Source organism: Hylobates moloch, unplaced genomic scaffold (genome assembly GCF_009828535.3).
Source record: "Hylobates moloch isolate HMO894 unplaced genomic scaffold, HMol_V3 SCAFFOLD_12, whole genome shotgun sequence".
Taxonomy (NCBI): Eukaryota; Metazoa; Chordata; class Mammalia; order Primates; family Hylobatidae; genus Hylobates; species Hylobates moloch.
The window spans coordinates 61,004,086-61,024,399 of record NW_026652287.1 but is presented as its reverse complement, the minus strand read 5'-3'; the positions used below and the strand labels follow the sequence as shown (position 1 = coordinate 61,024,399).

The window sequence follows — 20,314 nt, the reverse complement described above, 5'->3', positions numbered from 1 at the left end:
GAGACAGAGCTGGCAGGATCACTTGAACCCGGGAGTTCAAGATAGCCTGGGCAACATAGAGAACCCCGTATCTACACAAAATTTTAAAAATAAATTAGCTGGGTGTGGTGGCATGCACCTGTAGTGCCAGCTACTCGAGAGATTAAAGTGGAAGAATCACTGGAGCCCAGGAATTCAAGGCTGCACCGAGTCATGATCTTGCCACTGTATTCCAGCCTGGGTGACAGAGCAAGACTCTGTCTCAAAAAAAAAAAAAAAAAAAAGCAGCTAGGCGTGGTGGCTCCTGCTGGTTATCCCAGCACTTTGGGAGGCCGAGGCTAGTGGATTGCTTGAGCTCAGATGTTCAAGACAAGCCTGGGCAACATGGTGAAACCCCATCTCTACAAAAAAAAAAAAAAATTAGCTGGGAGCCTGTAATCCCAGCTACTTGGGAGGTTGAGGCGGGAGGATCGCTTAAGCCCAGGAAGTGGAGGCTGCAGTGACTCAAGGTTGTGCCACTGCACTCCAGCCTGGAGATAGAGCCAGACCTTGTCTCAAAAAAAAAAAAAAAAGAAAAGAAAAGAAAAAGAAAAAAAAATATGTTCTTAGAACACATAAAAATAATTTGCCAGGCATTTTTTTCTCCTACTAATATTATTTTTACTAATAACAAAAGCCCAGATCACATTCTTCTGAAATCAAAGTTTCCATGATAAAAGCCTTGACATTCCAAGTTTTTGTCTTTTCAGTGTCAGCTAACACAGTTTGAATTTTTTTTTTCCTACACTTGTATCATGGTTTAAGGTCATACTAAATGTTCACAGAAAATTAATGACTTATGCATCAAACATCTCAATTTAATCAGGCTTCTATTAGAAAGCAATCTCTTGCATTATATGTAAAAATGAGAGCAGAGATACCAGTTAGAGAGCAGCCTATTGCACAAGGCAGAAAGTGATTTTGCTTGTCGTATAGCAGAAGTTCTATTAGGCAATGTTATAACTCCAAATAATACCAAATACCCCTAACATTTAAAATTTTCAAACTCAAAGAGCTGTTTACATTAATAGGTCCAACAGGGCGAGTATATTTATTGTAATTCAGCTTTTTTTTTTTTGCAACATTTTATCACTAATTTCAGTGAGAAGACCTTCAGAATCAAGTACACATCTGATCCACATATTAAATACCCAAAGATAAGTCAAGTGGGTGGAAAGAGTGACAACAACAAAAATTGTTTATCCTGCCAGGCATGGTGGTGCAAGCCTGTAGTCCCAGCAATTCAGGAGGCTGAGGAAGGAGGATCGCTTGGGCCCAGGAGTTTAAAGTTGCAATGAGCTACAATTGTACCACTGCACTCCAGCCTGGGTGACAGATTGAGATCCTGTCTCAAAAAAAAAAAAAAAAAGGCCGGGCGCGGTGGCTCACGCTTGTAATCCCAGCACTTTGGGAGGCCGAGGCGGGCGGATCATGAGGTCAGGAGATCGAGACCACGGTGGAACCCCGAGATTGCGCCACTGCACTCCAGCCTGGGCGACAGAGCAAGACTCCGTCTCAAAAAAAAAAGAAAAACCTTGTTTTTCCCACTGCCTTCAGTGAAACACACATCTGATGGGTTGTTTCAACAATAGGTTCTGCTAAACCATTTTTTAAAAAAAAATTCATAACCCAAAATACCTTGATAAGAACAGAGGTTCCCAGTCTTAGAAACAGTAGAATAACTTTAGGACTTCATTTTTAGATACACTTTTTCTTTTTTTTTTTTTGAGACAGAGTCTTGCTCTGTTGCCCAGGCTGGAGTGCAGTGGTACAATCTTGCTCGTTGCAACCTCCACCTCCCGCATTCAAGCGACTCTCTTGCCTTAACCTCCTGAGTAGCTGGGACTACAGGCATGTGCCACCATGCCCGGCTAATTTTTATATTTTTTAGTAGAGATCGGGTTTTGCTATGTTGGCCAGGCTGGTCTGGAACTCCTGGCCTCAGGTGATCCACCTGCCTCAGCTTCACAAAGTGCTGAGATTACAGGCTTCAGCCACTGTGCTGGCCTAAGTATATTTTCCAACACAGGGTTATGAAATGTCCCAGCCTTCTCTCGCCAGAGAGAGATGAGACTCTGGGGAAGGTAACAAGAGACTCCATATGTAGGAGGAGTGGCTTAAAAACGTTCTATGTCATTTTTGAAGGTACTCTGGGCAACCAGGCGCAAAAGAATTTGAAGTGGCCCCTATTCAGATTCACCCACACTGGGTGAAGCAAGAGGTTCTTGTTATTAGTAATCGTCAGCTAAGCGTGGTGGTTCACGCCTATAAATCTCAGGGTTTTGGGAGGCTGAAGTGGGAGGACTGCTTGAGCCCAGGAGTTTGAGACCAGCCTGGGCAACATAGTGAAGGCTCCATTTGTACAAGAACTAAAAAATAAAAATATTTTAAAAATTTGCAGGGTGTGATGGTGCATGCCTGTAGTCCCAGGCAGGAGGCTGAGACAGGAGGATCTCTCAAGCCCAAGAGTTTGAGGCTTCAGTGAGCTATGATTGTGCCACTGTACTCTAGCCTCGGTAACAGAGAGACCCAGTATCTTCAAAAAAAAAAGAAAGAAAGAAAGAAAAAAAAAAAGAAAAAAGTAATTGCAAAACGTTTAGTCAGCTTAAGACTTTGTGGGTCTTTTAAAAGCATGATCACAGACACAAACACAGATCCCACATTTGCCCTATCTGAGCTGCTAGAATCTCTTAGTCCTCCTGAGGAGTAGTGGGGGGTTGGGGAGAGAGTGACTCTTAAGTCTGGGTGTCCTGACAGCACCCCTTCTGCTACCACCTCTGCCCCTTGGTCCTCCAAGCTGCCCATGTGAAAAATGGCCAATTCCTTTCCCCTGGTCACCCCGTTCTCACTTCTGGGGTAAAAAAGAATTAAAAAAAAATCCTTGTCAGTTTTCAGCCAAAGTCTCTGGAATTTATTGCAAATTACCTTTAGAAAGTTAAATGTGGCCCGGCGAGGTGGCGCATGCCTGTAATCCCAGCACTTTGGGAGGCCAAGGTGGGCAGATCACCTGAGTTCAGGAGTTCAAGACCAACCTGGCCAACATAGTGAAACCCCATCTCTACCAAAAATACAAAAATTAGCTGGGCATGGTGGCAGTCGCCTGTAATCCCAGCTACTCGGGAGGCTGAGGCAGGAGAATTGCTTGAACCCAGGAGGCAGAGGTTGCAGTGAGCCCAGATCACGCCATTGCACTCCAGCCTGGGCAACAACGGTGACTTCCACCTCAAAAAAAAAAAAAAAGAAAGAAAGAAAGAAAAGAAAGTTAAATGCATCTGTTTTTACAGCCTAACTTACCCAAGAATGGGACAGAGCTCTCTCTGGACCACAGGCAGGATTTGGCAGCACAGCTCAGGCAGATGTCATCCTGGGACCAAGGACCAAGCATTTTCTTACTTGTTGATCAAAAGAAGTAAAGGCCACTTAACATTCTGTCATTTACACCTGTGTGGCTACTCAAGCATACAGATTTTATTTTGCAGTGAAATTATAGAAAAAAATAAAGAATATTGATTTTAGACTGAGCATGGTAGCTTATGCCTGTAGTCCCAGTACTTTGGGAGGCCTAGGTGGGAGGATCACTTGAGGCCAGGAGTTTGAGACCAGCCTGGGCAACATAGCCCGACTCTGTCTCTACAAAAAATTAGTTGAGTGCAGTGGTGCACACCTTTAGTCCAAGCTATTTGGGAGGGTGAGGTGGGAGGACAGCTTGAGCCCAGGAATTCAAGGCTGTGGTTTGCTGATTGTGCCACTGCACTCCAGCCTGGGTGACACTGCAAGATCCTATATCTAAAGAAAAATAAAAATAAATAAATAAACTGTCTTAAAAAACATTAGACAGGTGTGGTGGCACACACCTGTAGTTCCAGCTACTCAGGAGGCTGAGGTAGGAGGATAGCTTGAGCCCAAGATTTGGAGGCTGCAGTGAGCCACAATCACACCATTGCACTCCAGCCTGGGTGACAGAGGGAGACCCTGTCTCAAAAAAGAAAAAAAGGGTGGGGGGGAAGGACTATCAACTTCAGAAGTAGATGCAATGTATATTTGGTAATCTAAGTATCTATGTAAAGATATTATGTTTGACTCATTGGCAGGCAGGAGTTCATGGCCCAGCATTCTTTATTAAAATAACAGCTTTCATAGTACACGCTGTGGTTACGTCATTTTTCTTTCAGAGGATTATTACTTTTTAAAAGCTTCTTAAAAAGCTTCTTAAATCCCAAGTTAAAGCTGTTACATTCTAACCCAGTCTCAGAGCTGATTGGCTCAAAACCTCTGTGGGCCAGTAATGCCACATTACCCCGGAGGGGCGGGTAGCGTGGGGGTCCAGGGAGCTGCCAAAGCCAGCCCTCCTACTGGCCAGCACGCACATTCCAGGGGATAAATAGGATTAAGTGCTCTAAAGAGGATTCCCAGCTCTCCTGCAAAGGAGGTTCAAACACTCTGGTCTAGTTCTGAACAAAAATAAGCCCCAGAGAAGGAGAAAGTGCCTGTTTAAACACCAGGTGGCCCTACCCCAAGCCTCCACTCTTCCTCTTACCCCCATCTCTGGGTGGCTGGGGAGAGCCCTTTTCCGCAGGCAAGTGTGCGCACTGGATCCAAGTCCGTGAGAGGGTTCAATCCACCCCCTTTGGTTTCCTAAACAGGGTCAGCCCCTGAGTGGCAGTGGGAGGTCATGACCTCAAATCTCTTCTAGCTGCTCTTGGGGACGAATGGATAAACTCTGTTAGGAAGCGCTGTAGCGCGTCTTAGAGAAAGCCCTTTGTGTGAACTGCTCTCAGGACACTCTCCTAAATTTAGGCCCTGAAAGATGAAGGTAATAAAAGCTGCTGACATTTGACTGCAATTTTTCTTGTCCAGGAAACAGACCAACCACATAGAACCAAACAGCGCCCCTCTCCAAACTTCAATCCACCCCACCCACCTTTTCAAACTGTCCCACGCGGAGAGGGGGCGACGCTGGCAGGGGTGGGCACCGAACTCGGACTCCCTGTAAAGACGCCCCAACAGCACATGTGTTAACTCATTAACTCGGAGGGATCTGGGGTCACTGTGACGGTTTTCTATTAATAGGGAATAAAGCTCCTGCAGACGTTAGCGGTAATGCCCTGACGGCCGGCGCAAAGTTAACTCCTCCCGGGCCAGCAAGAGGAAACCGTGTCCTGCCCAGGCAGATGTGCACTGGAAACGCGCGTGTACCCATGCACACACGGGGTTTTAGGACCACTCCCCTTGCGCAGGCCAGACCCCACACCCATCCCGAGTCTTTTCTCCGGGGAGGGAGCGGCTGCAGCAGGCGGCCGTCGGGTGTCCGTCAACTCAGCTTCGCCACGCACACGGCTAGGGCCACAGCCGCCAGCAGCACAGCGCCGAAAAGGATGGCGGCCAGGGCCTTCCTGGGGTCGCAACCCCCCCCGCGCTCCTCCACGGACACCACCGACGAGGGGCCGGCGCTGACCGTGGGCAGGAGCTCGGCGCCCGCCGCCTGCCGGGCTTGCACGGTCCAGCGGGGCACGTTGACCTTCATCTCCATGTTGTCGATCATCTCGCCCACCTGAAGGACCTCGCGCTCCAGCTCCCGCAGGTCCGCGACGTCGAAGTCGCCCTCCGCCTCGAGCCGCAGGCTGCGGGTGCTCAGCGCGCGCGCCGCCACGCCGGAGGAGGCACCAGCCACACCTGTGCGCACCAGCGGCCGCAGCGGCGCGTGCAGCGGGAACGCAGCGCCCAGCTCCAGCGCGCGTCGCATGTCCGCTTCCAGCAGGTCCAGACAGCCCGAGAAGGCCACCCAGAGCCGCTCGAACTCGGCGCGCTCGTCGGCGGCCAGGCCCCGGTCGCGCAGCACGGCAGTCAGCCGGGCGCAGGTGGACACCGCCAGCTCCTGAGCCTTCTGGCGCGTCTTTTGCAGCTCTTGCCGCAGGTTCTGCGAGTCCGCCGAGCCGCCGACGGTCAGCACCAGGTGGTGGTAGCACGCAGTCGTCTTGTTGAGCCCGTCCAGCAGCGCTTTGCACTCCTCCCTCGCCATCGCGGTGCGCTCCGGCTGGGCCCGGCAGCCCGCGCCCGTTAGCCTCCCCCTCAGCGCGGCAGGACGTGGCTAGCCCCCATCCCGGCCTTGGGCCGCGCGGCACGAACGCTCCTCATGGTCCGTGACTCGCTCGGCGCTGCCGCCAACGTCCGCGGAGCCCGCCCGGGACCCTCGACGTGCGCTTCTGCCGACGGGGCGCGGAGAGGGAGCCCCGTTAGCGGTCTCCCGCTCCCTCGTCCATCCTCCCCAGGCGCACTCCGAGTCACACGCCGTGTCTCTGCGCCGCCCTGGCCTCCACGGTGGCTCCCTGCGAAGCTGAGGGTGCGGTCCCCATCCTCCGTGGATGCCAACTTCGGGGCGAGCAGGCTGCGGAGCCGCGCGCTCCGCCTTAGGCGCTGCCAAGGGCGGCCGGGTAGGGTTTCCTAGGACCCGCCCACCGCGCCCGTCCCGGCCGGAGCTGCCACCTCCTGGATCAGTGGTAGGCGGGGCTCCACGCGAGGAGGTCACGTGTGGGTCGCCCATCCCTCCCTCCCTCCCCTTCACCCCATCCGAGTTCTGGAATGTTAGCGCTCGGGAGATCCAACCCGTTCTGTTTTACGGATGGGGAAACTAAGGCCCAGGGAAAAATCGGGCCAGGCTCCCGCGGAGTTTTTGCCAGTGATGGGACTAGAACCCAGCTATACTGACTCCCGGACCCTGTCGGCGACAGGACGTGGGGTGCCCCGCAGGACTGGGCACCTCCGTGCCCCAAAGCGAGCAGTGACTGGCAATCCGAGGGGCTGGGCGCTGCTGGGGTCGGGTGTCCCTGCCGTGTCGCGCTCACGCTGGTCCATGCTTCCGAGCGCTGACCCCACCTCTAAGTGTCAGCCCGACTCGCAGCCCCGCTCCTCACGTTCTGGGCACGCGCAGTTGCGGGCCAGGGGCGGGGCCAGCTGGAGCAGGAAGCGTAGGGAGCCGCCTGAGCCCCGCCCCCGGCTGGGCTGGGCTCCATGATTGCTCTGTGCTCACGTCACTCTGGGAAACGTCGGTTTTTCATTCGGTTAGCTGTGGCGCGGCTCCGCCCCACGGCGGAGTAAGGGGTGGGCTGTAGGGCCAGATCGCCGCGCGAGGGTGGTGGGCATCGAGGTCCCAGCAGCGGACGAGGAAGGTTCCGCCGCCGCCCAGGATGGGCTGGGAATGAAGCGATGTAGCCTTTTAAGTAAGTGTCCTCGCGGTGGCCTCCTCCCGCGCCTCCCCTCCCGCAGGATGGCTGCGCCTCTGGGCGCGGCGGCCGGGCGGGGCCCGGAGAGTGAGGGGGGAGGGGCTCCCTGCTCTCCGCAGTCCGCTCCCGGGTCCGCCAGGTGGCCCCGCGCCGCCCTAATCCCTGCGTCCTCAGGTGGGTGCCCGGTCCGCAGCCGGCGCGCCCTGCCCACTCCGCCCCTCGGGTCTGGAGGAGAGGAAGCGGTCGGCGCGGAGAATGCGCCCTCCGAGCCCCGCTGCGTCGACACCGGCGGGTGTGGCCGGGGTCCCGGGTCCGGGGGTTCGGACTTGGCGGGGCGCGGGGCGCCCCGCGCGGTTTCCCGGCGGCCTAGGGGCTGCTGGAGGGGAGGCGGCGGGTGGGGGTCCGAGCCGCGCGCGCAGCGGTTGTGGTTTCCGGGGGGTGATGAGGGCGCGGAGCGGGGAATCCCTGGCTGCCGGCCTCTCGCGGGGCGCGGTCTCTGCGTCCCCACAGGTAAAGATTGTTAAAGGAAAACTCTTAAGCACCGACAGATGTTCCGGATTCTGAGTTTGTTCCGTCTTTTGGTTGAAAATGGACTGCCCAGGAGCGCACGAGCCACGAGGTGCAGGGGACGTGGGCACTCGCGGCCTGTGCTGGGCTAGGCAGCAAGGGACGGGTCTTCGCAGAGGATTTAGAGCATGCAGGGCACGAGGGGCTGCTGGCAGCGCTGGAGGGACTGTGAGGCTACAGAGAGCTCGGATTTTACAAGTTGATGGGTTTCATGGATAGAGGCCCCTATTTTGATTTAAAAATGCACTCTTTCCACTGGCCGAAGAGTAGAGCAGTGGATATTTTTTTTCTTTTCTTTCTTTTCGTTTTTTTTTCTTTTTGAGACAGGGTCTGGCTCTGTTGGCCAGTCTGGAGTGCAGTGATGCCATCATAGCTCATTGCAGCCTCAAACTCCTGGACTCAAGCAATCCTTTCACCTCAGCCTCTGTAGTAGCTGGGACTACAGGCGCATGCCACTATGCACGGCTAATTTTTACATTTTTTTTTTGTAGAGATGGAGTCGAGCAGATTGCCTAGGCTGGTCTTGAACTCCTGGACTCAAGCCATGCTCTTGTCTTGGCCTCCCAAGGTGTTGGGGTTACAGGCACTAGCCACCACGTTTTGCTGAGCAGTAGCTATTATCGTTTCGAGATCAGCCTGGCATGAGGTCTGGTGTTGAGGTGGCCTGAGGGTCCGGTGCACTGAGCCCTGGGGCTTGCTGTCACCTAGGGGTCCATCCTTTAACTGGGTGAGCAGTAGGCTGGGTGTTTGCTGCCAGGGCTTGGGTACTCCTGGCCTTGACCGTTGTGTGGAAGGGGGGTTCACAGCCACCCACACGCTACATAGGGTCGTTCCCAGGGGAACAGTAGTTTTCAGGACAATGGGTGGAAAGAGGGAAAAATCCTCTTTCCCTTCTGGGGGAGCTTTGCAGACAGCAGAGGGTGAGGAAGCTGCAAAGGTGGCCAGAGGCCAGATGTGCCAGGTCCTGAGCACCTAGCAGAGAAGTTGAGGGCTCACCTGGTGGGGAGTGGAGGGGAAGCCTTTGAGGAATCCTGCAGAGCTCTGCTTTGGAAAGATCACTTTGTTGTGTTGCTGGTGGACGGGTGTGAGTGAAATCCAGGGAGCAGATCCAGGAGGCACAGCCCATAGGCCTTGGAAGGAGGGGATGCAGGATGGGAGCAGGAGCAGAGACTTCTCCTGACCAGCCATAGGGACAGGAATGCACCTGGGGCTCTGACGTTGGATAGGCTTACATTCCCAACTTACACCCAGCCTTGCCTGGTGACTTGAAATAATCTTGGCCGGCAGCTTCCCTGGGAGGGCAGGCAGAGATGTCTGCGGAGGGCCGGGGGTTAGGGTCTCCGTTGTGCCTCTTTGTGACTGTTAGACTGTGTCTCCCTCACCAAGGCAGCTGCTGGGTCTTAGTGATGTTTCTGTGTCCCGGTTAGGGTTTCTGTGGCATCTGCCCTGCTGGGGCTCTTCCTGTCTGTCATTTGCCAGCATTAGGCTGGTGTCCAATGACTCCATGCTCTCACAGAGGAGTGGAGGAATGTGACCACGTCATGATCAGTACCAATCCTAGAAAGGATTCAGTCCAGAAGGATCCAGACTTGATTGGTCCTGAGGTTGATTCTCCATCTGAGGAACACTGAGAAGTGGCCCTAGAGCTCCTGCCCGTCTGCCCAAGATACTGGTGGAGGGTGCATGGTGGTTCTTCTCCCTGTGGTCCGGGAACAGGGTGATGCAGTGGCATTCGGAGGGGCTGTTGCGCTCTTGCAGACTTTCCTGCTCCCTGCATGGTCCCGCCCTGGTTCCGGTCCTGGCTTCTCTCTAACCCTGCGCATTCCAGCTGTCACTGTGTTGGGCTGGCACTGAGCATCCTGATTGTTTTGGGCTTTTTGCCTTTGCACTTGCTGGGCTGTGACCTGGGGCTAGCCCCTCACCTACCCTGGATATGGACAGTGGAGTTCCAGCTCTTGTGAGAGATGACCTCTCCCTGGGAGCTGGGGCTTCCTCTTAATGCCCCACTATCATTTTGTTCGAGTGGGTGAGCAGTTACTCCATCTCTGCAGGGAACTAGACGCAGGGCTGGGTGCTTTAATGAGAAGCTTTGAGAAGAATATGGACAGGATCTCTAAATGTTATAGGTCAGGAGGACACAAGTGACTGTAACAGCATATATTACATCACCACATTGCTTCCATTGGTATGAAAAATAGGTGAATAGAAAGTTTTCGTTTTTCACCTTTTCCTTCTGAATCATAAATTAGACCAAATGGAGAATACTGCTCATCTGTTGGGAAGTGTTCCTGGTCAGAGTGTTTGGTCAGAGCCCCGGAAGGGCGGGAACAGCCATCGCAGTGAGATTTCAGCAGGGAGTGCATCTCTAAGGAGGCTGAATTCCCCATGCTGAATTCTGCTGAGCTGGGCTGCATGCTGTCACCAGACGGGTTCTTGACCACCCAGACTTATCTGGGCTAGCAGAACGGTTGAAGACCACAAAACCACGAGTGTGCATACTGCTGCCTGAAATACTAGTTTGAGGCCTCACATGGCTCTCCTGTTCATAGAATAACTGCAGATAACTCACATTTAGGGGTATTTGGTATCTCCAGCTAACTCAACTGGATTTTCTGCACATTTTCCCATCATTTGACCCCAGGCAGGGATGGAATTTTTTAAAAGAAGTTTTATAAGAAGATTCACTTATCTTTCCAGTTTTACAAGAAAAAGTCCACTTTCTTTGCATGTTATTTTAAAATGGCAAGCTAATTCTTTTTTTGTTTTGTTTTTGAGACAGGGTCTCACTCTGTTGCCCAGGCTGGAGTGCGGTGGCCCGATCTCGGCTCACTGCAACCTCCACCTCCCAGGTTCAAGAGATTCTCGTGCCTCAGCCTCCCAAGTAGCTGGGATTATAGGCGTGGGCCACCACAACCAGCTAATTGTATTTTTAGTGGAGACAGGGTTTTACCATGTTGGCCAGGCTGGTCTCAAACTCCTGACCTCAAGTGATCCATCCGCCTCGGCCTCCCAAAATGCTGGGATTACAGGTGAGCCACTGTGCCTAGCTAGCAAACTAATTATTGCAGGTAAACTTGACAGGGTATAAAACTGTTTTTTTAAGCATTTACCCTAATGTAAGAATTCAACTCTGGCATTAAGCACCAGATCGTATGAGATTATTACTTTTTTTTTCGGCAGCCAATCGGCTCGCTCCCGGTTCAGCCTTCTCCTGCCTCACCTCCAGTTGGAGCCCGCCACTTTTAGTAGAGACGGAGTTTCACCGTGGTCTTGATCTCCTGACCTCGTGATCCGCCCGCCTCAGCCTCCCAAAGTGCTGGGATTACAAGCGTGAGCCACCGCACCCGGCCTCTTTTTTTTGTTTTTTTTTTGGTTTTTTTGAGACAGGGTCTTGCTCTGTCGCCTAGGCTAGAGTGCAGTGGTGCAGTCATAACTCATTGCAGCCTTGACTTCTTGGGCTCACGTGATCCTCCGGCCTCAGCCTCCCCTGGCTGGGTGTGTGCCACCATACCCATAGATAATTTTTTGATTTTCCTGTAGAGACAGGGTCTCACTTTGTTGCTCAGACTGGTCTTGAACTCTTGGGCTCAATCATCTGTCAGCCTCCGCCTCCCAAAGTGCTGAGATTACAGATGTAAGCCACTGCACCTGGCATATTACAGATTTTTTTTTTTTTTTTTGTCTTTTTTTTGAAATGGAGTCTCACTCTGTCACACAGACTGGAGTGCAATGGTGTAATCTTGGCTCACTGCAACCTCCGACTCTCAGGTTCAAGTGATTCTTCTGCCTCAGCCTCCTTAGTAGCTGGGATTATAGGCGCCCATGCCTGGCTAATTTTTGTATTTTTAGTAGAGATAGAGTTTCACCATGTTGGCCAGGCTGGTCTCGAACTCCATCTCAAGTGATCAGTCCGCCTCGGCCTTCCAAAGTGCTGGGATTACAGGTGTTAGCCACTGCGCCCGGCCCTTTTTTTAATTTTTAATTTTTTATTGAGACAGAGTCTCCCTCTGTTGTCCAGGCTGGAATGCAGTGTCATGATCTCGGCTCACTGCAACCTCAGCCTCCTGGGTTGAAGTGATTCTTAATGCTTCAGCTTCCTGAGTACCTGAGATTACAGGGCTTTGCCACCATGCCCGGCTAATTTTTGTATTTTTAGTAGAGACAGGGTTTTGCCATGTTGGCCAGGCTGGTCTCAAACTCCTGACCTCAGGTGATCCACCCGCCTCGGCCTCCCAAAGTGCTGGGATTACAGGCGTGAGCCACTGCACCCTTCATGTTACTTATTTTTAACACTAGGACAGAAAGGTTGTGAAGAGTGTTGGACAGAGGTCCTTTTTCTTCTTTTTTTTTCACGTGACGGCATGGATGAAAGGACAGAGCTCTTTGAATCCCCACTCCTGGACAGAGGGTTCAGTCTTTAGTGACCAAGAAGACTGAGGTCCAAGATAAAGCAGATGACTTGGGGCTAGATAAGAGCAGGCCCTGTCCGCGCAGCAGTGCTTGTTAAGGGCATGGTGTGTTTACACAGTTCTTGCATGTGACCTGCATGTTTTGATGTGGCACTCAGTGGCCTTCCCTTTTCTTGCTGTTCTGCCCCTTTCTGGCCTCTGCTTGGAGTCTTATTACTTTCGCATCCTCTACTTCATCCCCTTCCCTGCTGTTTTCTTTCATTTTCTTTCTTTTTTTTTCGTGACGGGGTCTCAGCCTGTCACCCAGGCTGGAGTGCAGTGGCGCCATCTCGGCTCGCTGCAACCTCCACTTCTCGGGTTCAAGCAATTCTTCTGCCTCAGCCTCCAAGTAGCTGGGACTACAGGTGCCCATGTCCACACCCAGCTAATTTTTGTATTTTTAGCAGAGATGGGGTTTCACCATTTTGGCCACGATGGTCTTGAACTCCTGACCTTAGGTGATCCACTGCCTTGGCCTCCCAAAGTGTTCGGATTATAGGTGTGAGCCACCGTGCCTGACTACTGCTGTTTTCTTCTGTCTCTGGTCCTTACCTCCTTACCTCCCAGCTCTGTTTTTAGTTCGTCCGTGGAAGCCCATCCTTGTTGTCTCATCTTGGGGGGTAGAAGTATTGGTGTTCCTCCAGCATCTTTTCTGAAGCAGAAGGAGCGTCTTTTCCCAGCTTAAGTCTGACCATATTGCATCCTGTTTCTCACATGGCTTTCATCCAGAGCATCTTTACTTTTGCAGTGTGCCACATAGAACCAACTATGTCAGGAACTAGAAAGAGTTTTGTTTTCTTGTGACTCTGTCCCAGCAAAATTGCATTATCTCATTGTGGTGGAGACTCATAAAAGGATTATCTGGGCTCCAGTAATAAGTGAATTTAACGATTCAAATAGCTGAGTTGTTGCAGAGGCACCCCTGGGGCCCAGGCAGGGATTATATGCGACCATTTTTATGCTAGTCTCTTCTCCCTAGGAGGACTGGCCGGGAGCTCACAGGCCTTTTTCAAGCAGAACCCAGGGCACCTGCAGCCAAGACAGTTCTGGCTGGACCTGGGGAATTAGGTGAGGGGCCTGTGTGGCTGTCTGTCTTGTGGACTTTTCTATCTGTTGAAATAACGTATGACTCTTAGGCTGGGCATGGTTGCTCACGCTTGTAATCCCAGCACTGTGAGAGGCTGAGGCGGGAGGATTACTTGAGGCCAGGAGTTTGAGAACAGCCTGGGCCACATAGCGAGACATCTCTACTAAATGAATGAATGAATGAATGGCTCTTATTTAGCCTTGAGTCAGCCAGCTGAATCTCAGTTTCTTCATCTGTGACACAGGCTATTGATTCCTACTTGCCTAGAGTTATTGTGAGCATTAAAATAGGATGAGGGCTGGGTGCAGTGGCTCACACTTATAATCCCAGCACTTTGGGGGAGCTGAGGCAGGAGGATCACTTGGGCAACATAGCGAGACCCCATCTGTACTGAAAATAAAAAAATTAGCTGGGCACGGTGGCTCATGCCTGTAATCTCAGCACCTTGGAGTCCGAGACAGGAGGATTGCTTAAGTAACTTAGTGAGACCCCATCTCTACAAAGAATTAAAAAAAAAAATTAGCTAGGCATGGTGGCTCATGCCTGTGGTCCCAACTGCTTGGGAGGCTGAGGCAGGAGGATCACTTCAGTCTGGGAGGTCAAGGCTGTAGTGAGCTGTGATTGTACCAGTGTACTCCAGCATGAGTAATAGAGCAAGACCCATCTGGAAAAAAAAAAAAAAAAGGATGAAGACTGGGTACAGTGGCTCGTGCCTTGTAATCCCAGCACATTGTGAGGCCAGGGCAGGAGAATCACTTGAGGTCAGGAGTTTGAGACCAGCCTGGGCAACATAGTGAGACCCTGTTTCTACCAAAAACAAAACAAAACAAAAAACTTAGGCTAGGCCAGGTGGCTCATGCCTGTAATTGTGGCACTTTAGGAGGCCAAGGTGGGAGGATTACTTAAGGCCAGGAGTTTGAGGGTTCGGTGAGCTATGACTGTGTCACTCTACTCCAGCCTGGTCAATAGAGTGAGACCCCCAGCTCATAAATAAATGAAGGTAAGTAAGTAAAGATGAGGATGTATGGAAGTTATCACAGTGCCTGGGACAAAGACTCTCCCAGATCGTGGCTATTTTTACCATTAGTCCCAAGGAATAGAATTCATCATGCAGTTATGTATGCATAGTGTTTTCCCAAGGAGGTATTCTGGATCCCTGTTACATAGTGAGAGAGTAGCTCCTATTTCATATTTCATTCATTTAATTGTATCAAGGATAAATTCACTTTACGCTTTTTTAATAGTTGCTGATTTTCTCATTTTAACGAAGAGAGAAGGCCCCAGGCTCAAGCTTAGCATCTAATGAGGTTTTTTTTTTTTTTTTTTTTTTTTTGAGACAGAGTTTCACTCTTGTCGCCCAGGTTGGAGTGCAATGGCATGATCTCGGCTTACAGCAACCTCCACCTCCTGGATTCAAGCAATTCTCCTGCTTCAGCCTCCTGAGTAGCTGAGATTACAAGTGTGTGCCACCACACCCGACTAATTTTTGTATTTTTAATAGAGATGGGGTTTCACCACGTTGGCCAGGCTGGATCCGCTCACCTTGGCCTCCCAAAGTGCTGGGATTATGAGGTTTTAAATAACAGTAATTACCTTTATAATTTTTAACTTTAAGATGATCTTCTCTTCGTTGGAAGTGATACTGTTTTTCTATTTAAAGTAGTAATAAGATTTCTTTTTAAAATAAATTTTAGACCAAGGATGGTGGCATATGCCTGTTGAGCCAGGAGTTCAAGACCACCCTGGGCAACACAGCGAGACTCCATTTCTACAGAAGTAAACAAAAATAAAACAGAAAAGAAAATATTTTTATAAAGACAATAAGTTATTGAAGGAAAATGTCAAACACTAGCAAGAGAGCCATTATGTGTCATTGTTGGAAAAATTGTGCTCACATTGTGGGCAGCTTGTTCACTGCCCAGCAGCAGGGGCTGTGCAGCATGTGGCCTAGGAGCTGCTCACTAGCCTGGTGCCCTTGCACAGGGCTGCGTCCCCTGGGAAGTCGGGTGCCTGTTTCTAATTCTCACAAAGGTCCCATGTGAGCTTGCAGTAACTGGTGCTACGTTGATATGCAGTACTGCATGTCACAGATAGTGAAGGTGGCATGTAAATGACCCTCATAAGAATCCTGCAGACAGGTATTACCATTCTCTGTGGCGCAGGCCCAGGTGGAGGCTCAGAGAAGTGGGATGACATGGTTAGAAATCTGATCTCCTGGCCGGGCGCAGTGGCTCACACCTGTAATCCTAGCACTTTGGGAGGCCGAGGTGGGTGGATCACTTGAGGTCAGGGGTTTGAGACCAGCATGGCCATCATGGTGAAACCCTGTCTCTACTAAAAATAAAAAAATTAGCCAGGAGTAGTAGTGCACACCTGTAATCCCAGCTACAAGGGAGGCTGAGGCAGCAGGAGAATTGCTTGATCACAGGGGTGGAGGTTGCAGTGAGCCAAGATTGCACCACTGCACTCCAGCCTGGGCAACAGAGTGAGACTCTGTCTCAAAAAAAAAAAAAAAGAAATCTGATTTCCTTTTCTGTGCCCATTTTGTAGGCACCCCCTCTGAGAGCTCATTGGCTCAGAGGAGCAGACCAGGGATGATGAGGAGCAGCTGTAGAATGTTTCATGAAACACGCAAAGCACTGGTTCACATTAGTTAGCAGCATGGAGCAGTCTGCAGACAGCAACATCCTTCAAACAGCTTATTCCTAAAGTGAGTTGAACACTGACCTGTAATCTTCTTTTGGCTGTTCACAGACCTTTCAGTCATGAATCATGGAAGGGTCTACTCTGGCTTCAGAAGTCCTAGTTCTGATGGTAGTGGTAGGTGTGTTCCATACTGATTCTTACTTTATCTGTACAGCGTGACTCTGATGTAAGTCCATTTGGATTTTGCTTTTAGAACCTTACCTATAATAAGCAATCTAATTTTAGTAACCCCTTTCACAACAGTAGCAAAGTCTATACAGAATATATAAATAGTCTAATAAAAGTCATATATGATCCTTATGGAAAAGTTGGAGGACATCAAAGAAGACATTCATGGAAAGATATACCATATATGTGGATGATAAAATTCATAATTATAGGGCTGAGTGTGGTGGCTCACGCCTGTAATCCCAACACTTTGGGAGGCCGAGGCAGGAAGATCACTTGAAGCCAGGAGTTCAAGACCAGCCTGGCCAACATGGTGAAACCCCGTCTCTACCAAAAAATACACACAAAAAGTTAGCTGGTGTTGTGGCATGCGTCTGTAGTCCGAGCTACTTGGGAGGCTGAGGCACGAGAATTGCTTGAACCTGGGAAGCAGAGGTTTCAGTGAGCCAAGATTGTGCCACTGTACTCCAGCCTGGGTAGCAGAGCAAGACCTCTGTCTCGGGAAAAAAAAAAAACAAAACTGCAGGCTGGGCATGGTGGCTCATGCCTGTAATCCCAGCACTTTGCGAGGCCGAGGCAGGAGGATCACCTAAGGTCAGTAGTTCAAGAGCAGCCTGGCCAACATGGTGAAACCTCGTCTCTACTAAAAATACAAAAATTAGGCTGGGCGCGGTGGCTCACACCTGTAATCCCAGCACTTTGGGAGGCCGAGGTGGGCGGATCACAAGGTCAGGAGATCGAGACCATCCTGGCTAACACAGCGAAACCCCATCTCTACTAAAAATACAAAAAATTAGCCGGGCGTGGTGGCAGGCGCCTGTAGTCCCAGCTACTCGGGAGGCTGAGGCAGGAGAATGAATGGCGTGAACCCTGGAGGTGGAGTTTGCTGTGAGCCGAGATGCCACTGCACTCCAGCCTGGGTGACAGAGCAAGACTGTCTCAAAAAAAAAAAAAAAATTAGCCTGGCGTGGTGGCGGGTGCCTGTAATCCCAGCTACTTGGGAGGCTGAGGCAGGAGAATTGCTTGAACCCGGGAGGCAAAGGTTGCAGTGAGCTGAGATCATGCCACTGCACTTTAGTGTGGGTGAGAGAGCGAGACTGTCTCAAAAAAAAAAAAAAAATTCATGAATTTAGTGCAGGTCCAATAAAAATCCCAATAGGATTTTTCATGTAATTGACAAGCTGATTCTGATTCATTTGATATTGTAAAGGACAAGGAATAACCTTTGGAGAACAAGTGGGAGGGAAGCCTTTCTCTGTGAGTTAGTAAGGCTTATTATGAGGCTGTAGTCATGTAAGCCCTGTCCAGTGTAATAGCTGCTAGTGGCTATTGAGCACATGAAATGTGGCTAGTATGAATTGAGAAGTGCTGTAAATGTAAAATGCACACTAGATTTTAAAGACTTAGGAATAAAAAAAAATGTAAAATATATCATTATAATAGTTTTTTGTTTTTTTTTTTTTTTGTTTTTTTTTTTGAGACAGAGTCTCTGTCGCCCAGGCTGCTGTGCCGTGGTGCGATCTTAGCTCACTGGAGTCTCTGCCTCCTGGGCGCAAGCGATTCTCCTACCTCAGCCTCCTGAGTAGCCTGGCTAATTTTTGTATTTTGTAAAGATGGGGTTTCACCATGTTGCCCAGGCTGGTCTCGAACTCGTGGACTCAAGCAGTCCACCTGCTTTGACCTTCCAAAGTGGTGGGATTACAGGCATGAGCCACTGTGCCCGGCCATCATGAAGAACTTTTTATTATTATTATTATTTGGGGATGGAGTCTTGCTCTGTTACCCAGGCTGGAGTGCAATGGCACAATCTCGGCTCACTGCAACCACTGCCTCCTGGGTTCAAGAAATTCTCCTGCCTCAGCCACCCAAGTAGCTGGGATTACGGTCACCCGCCATCATACGTGGCTAATTTTTGTATTTTTGTAGAGACAGGGTTTCATGATGTTGGCCAGGGTCTTGAACTCCTGACCTCAGGTGATCCACTCACCTCAGCCTCCCAGAGTGCTGGGATTACAGGTGTGAGCCACTGTGCCCAGCCAATAACTTTTAAATAATGATCAAGTCAAGTGCGGTGACATATACCTGTGGTCCCAACTACTTGGGAGGCTGAAATGGGAGGATTGCTTGAGGCTGGGAGTTCAGGGCTGTGGTGAGCCGAGATCGTGCCTGTGAATAGCCACTGCACCCTGTTCTGGGCAACATAGCAAGACCCCGTCTCTAAAAAACAAAATAAATAATGGTCACATGTTGAAAATATCATATTTTGGATATATTAAAATATATTATTAAAATTAATTGCACCATATTTCTTTTTTAATGTGCTACTAGAAAATTTAAAATGACATTGTGTATTTCTATGTAATATATACATAATTGTATTTTTCACAAGTGACAGTGAGACCCTTGAAACAGAGTAGAGCCTGGAAACAGGCTAAACATATATGGGATCTTGGAGTATGACAACCGTAGCATTATCAACCAGTGTGAAATGGATAGAATATTAAAAAAATGATGATAGGACAATTGGCTTACTATATGGAGAAATATAATTAGACACTCGATTTATAGCATGTACAAAAATCCAGATGGATTGAAGACCTAAAAATAGAAAACTTTAATCTTTTTAGAAATCATAAGGACTATCTTTATGGCTTTGAAATTGGAAAGGACGTGGTTTCAGGTAGCCTTTGCTGTGTAACAAACCCGCCCAAAATGTAGTGACTTCAAACTGCCACAATTTATTACTTCCTACATTGTGTGAGTTGGGTGGGTGGTTCCTCTGCTGGTCTCAGCTGGGCTCCCTCAGGGGGTTGTATTCTGCTGGTGGTTTGGCTGTGCTCGCTGGGCCACCTAGGCCTCGCTCTTCCCCCATGGCCTTTCAGCATGTGGGCTTCTTCATAGCATTGGGATCTTGGGGTACCAAGAGAATGAGAATGGAATCCGCAAGGCCTTTTATAAGTGTGTATGTATGTATATACATTTACTTTTCTTATTTCTTGAAGGTACTAAGACTTTTTGTTTTGTTTTGTTTTTGAGACAGAATCTCACTCTGTCACCCAGGCTGGAGTGAAGTGGCGTGATCTCGGCTCACTGCAACCTCTGCCTCCTGGGTTCAAGTGATTCTCCTGCCTCAGCCTCCCCAATAGCTGGGATTACAGGCACATGCCATCACGCCCGGCTAATTTTTGTATTTTAGTAGAGATGGGGTTTTACCATGTTGTCCAGGCTGGTCTCAAATTCCTGACTTCAAGTGATCCACCCACCTAGGCCTCCCAAAGTGTTGAGATTAGAGGCATGAGCCATTGTGCCTCGCCTTTTTTTTTGTTTTTTAAAGAGACAGGGTCTCACTCTGTTGCCTAGGCTGGAGTGCAGTGTTTCAATCATAGTTCATTGTGGCCTCAAACTCCTGGGCTCAAGCGATCCTCCCATCTCAGCCTCCTGAGTAGTTGGGACTACAGGCATGTGCCAGCACACCTGGATAATTTTTGTATTTTATTATTTGTAGAGACAAGTTCTTGCTATTTTGCCCAGGCTGGTCTCGAACTCATGGCCTGAAGTGATCCTCCTGCCTTGGCCTCCCAAAGTGCTGGGATTACAGGAGTGAGCCATTGTGCCCAGCCCCTGTAAGACCTCTTGAAGCTGACACTCACAAATTGTACAGCATCGATTCTGCCTGTTGGTTGAAGCAAGTCATAGGGCTGGCTCTGATTCAGGGGCTGCGGAAATGAGTCTACTTGCTCTTTTTTTTTTTTTTTTTGGGAGACTGAGTCTTTCTCTTTTGCCCAAGTTGGAGTGCAGTGGCAGGATCTGGGGTCACTGCAACCTCTGCCTCCTGAGTTCAAGCGATTCTTTGCCTCAGCCTCCCAGGTAGCTGGGATAACAGGCACATGCCACCACGCCCCGCTAATTTTTGTATTTTTGTAGAGATGGGATTTTGCCATACTGGTCAGGCTGATCTCGAACTCCTGACCTCAAGTGATCTGCCTGCCTCGGCCTTCCAAAGTGCTGGGATTATAGGCGTGAGCCACCGTGCCTGGCCTACTCTATCTTCTGATGGGGGAATAGTGAAGTCACTTTGCAAAGAGACTTGCCAGAGGATA

The 20,314-nt window shown here is 50.0% G+C and overlaps 2 protein-coding genes across 3 annotated transcripts in view; one reads left to right on the top strand and one right to left on the bottom strand.

The window, feature by feature from the left end:
* Nucleotides 1-3,989: 3,989 nt before the first annotated feature.
* Nucleotides 3,990-6,453, bottom strand: RGS9BP (regulator of G protein signaling 9 binding protein). Its single transcript, XM_032170371.2, has one exon. It carries the CDS (start codon nt 6,035-6,037, stop codon nt 5,330-5,332), a length of 708 nt encoding a protein of 235 aa, XP_032026262.1. The 5' UTR covers nt 6,038-6,453; the 3' UTR covers nt 3,990-5,329.
* A 672-nt stretch (nt 6,454-7,125) lies between these two features.
* ANKRD27 (ankyrin repeat domain 27) overlaps nt 7,126-20,314 on the top strand; it is an 80,991-nt gene continuing 67,802 nt past the window's right edge. For both annotated transcript variants that reach the window (XM_032170365.2, XM_032170366.2), the window contains exon 1: nt 7,126-7,235. The gene's annotated coding sequence lies outside the window, so the exon portion shown is untranslated. The remainder of the gene's footprint in view (nt 7,236-20,314) is intronic.

Bases quoted from the DNA above. Each gene is read 5' to 3' on its own strand.
- RGS9BP (XM_032170371.2), bottom strand. From the start codon at position 6,037: ATGGCGAGGGAGGAGTGCAAAGCGCTGCTGGACGGGCTCAACAAGACG.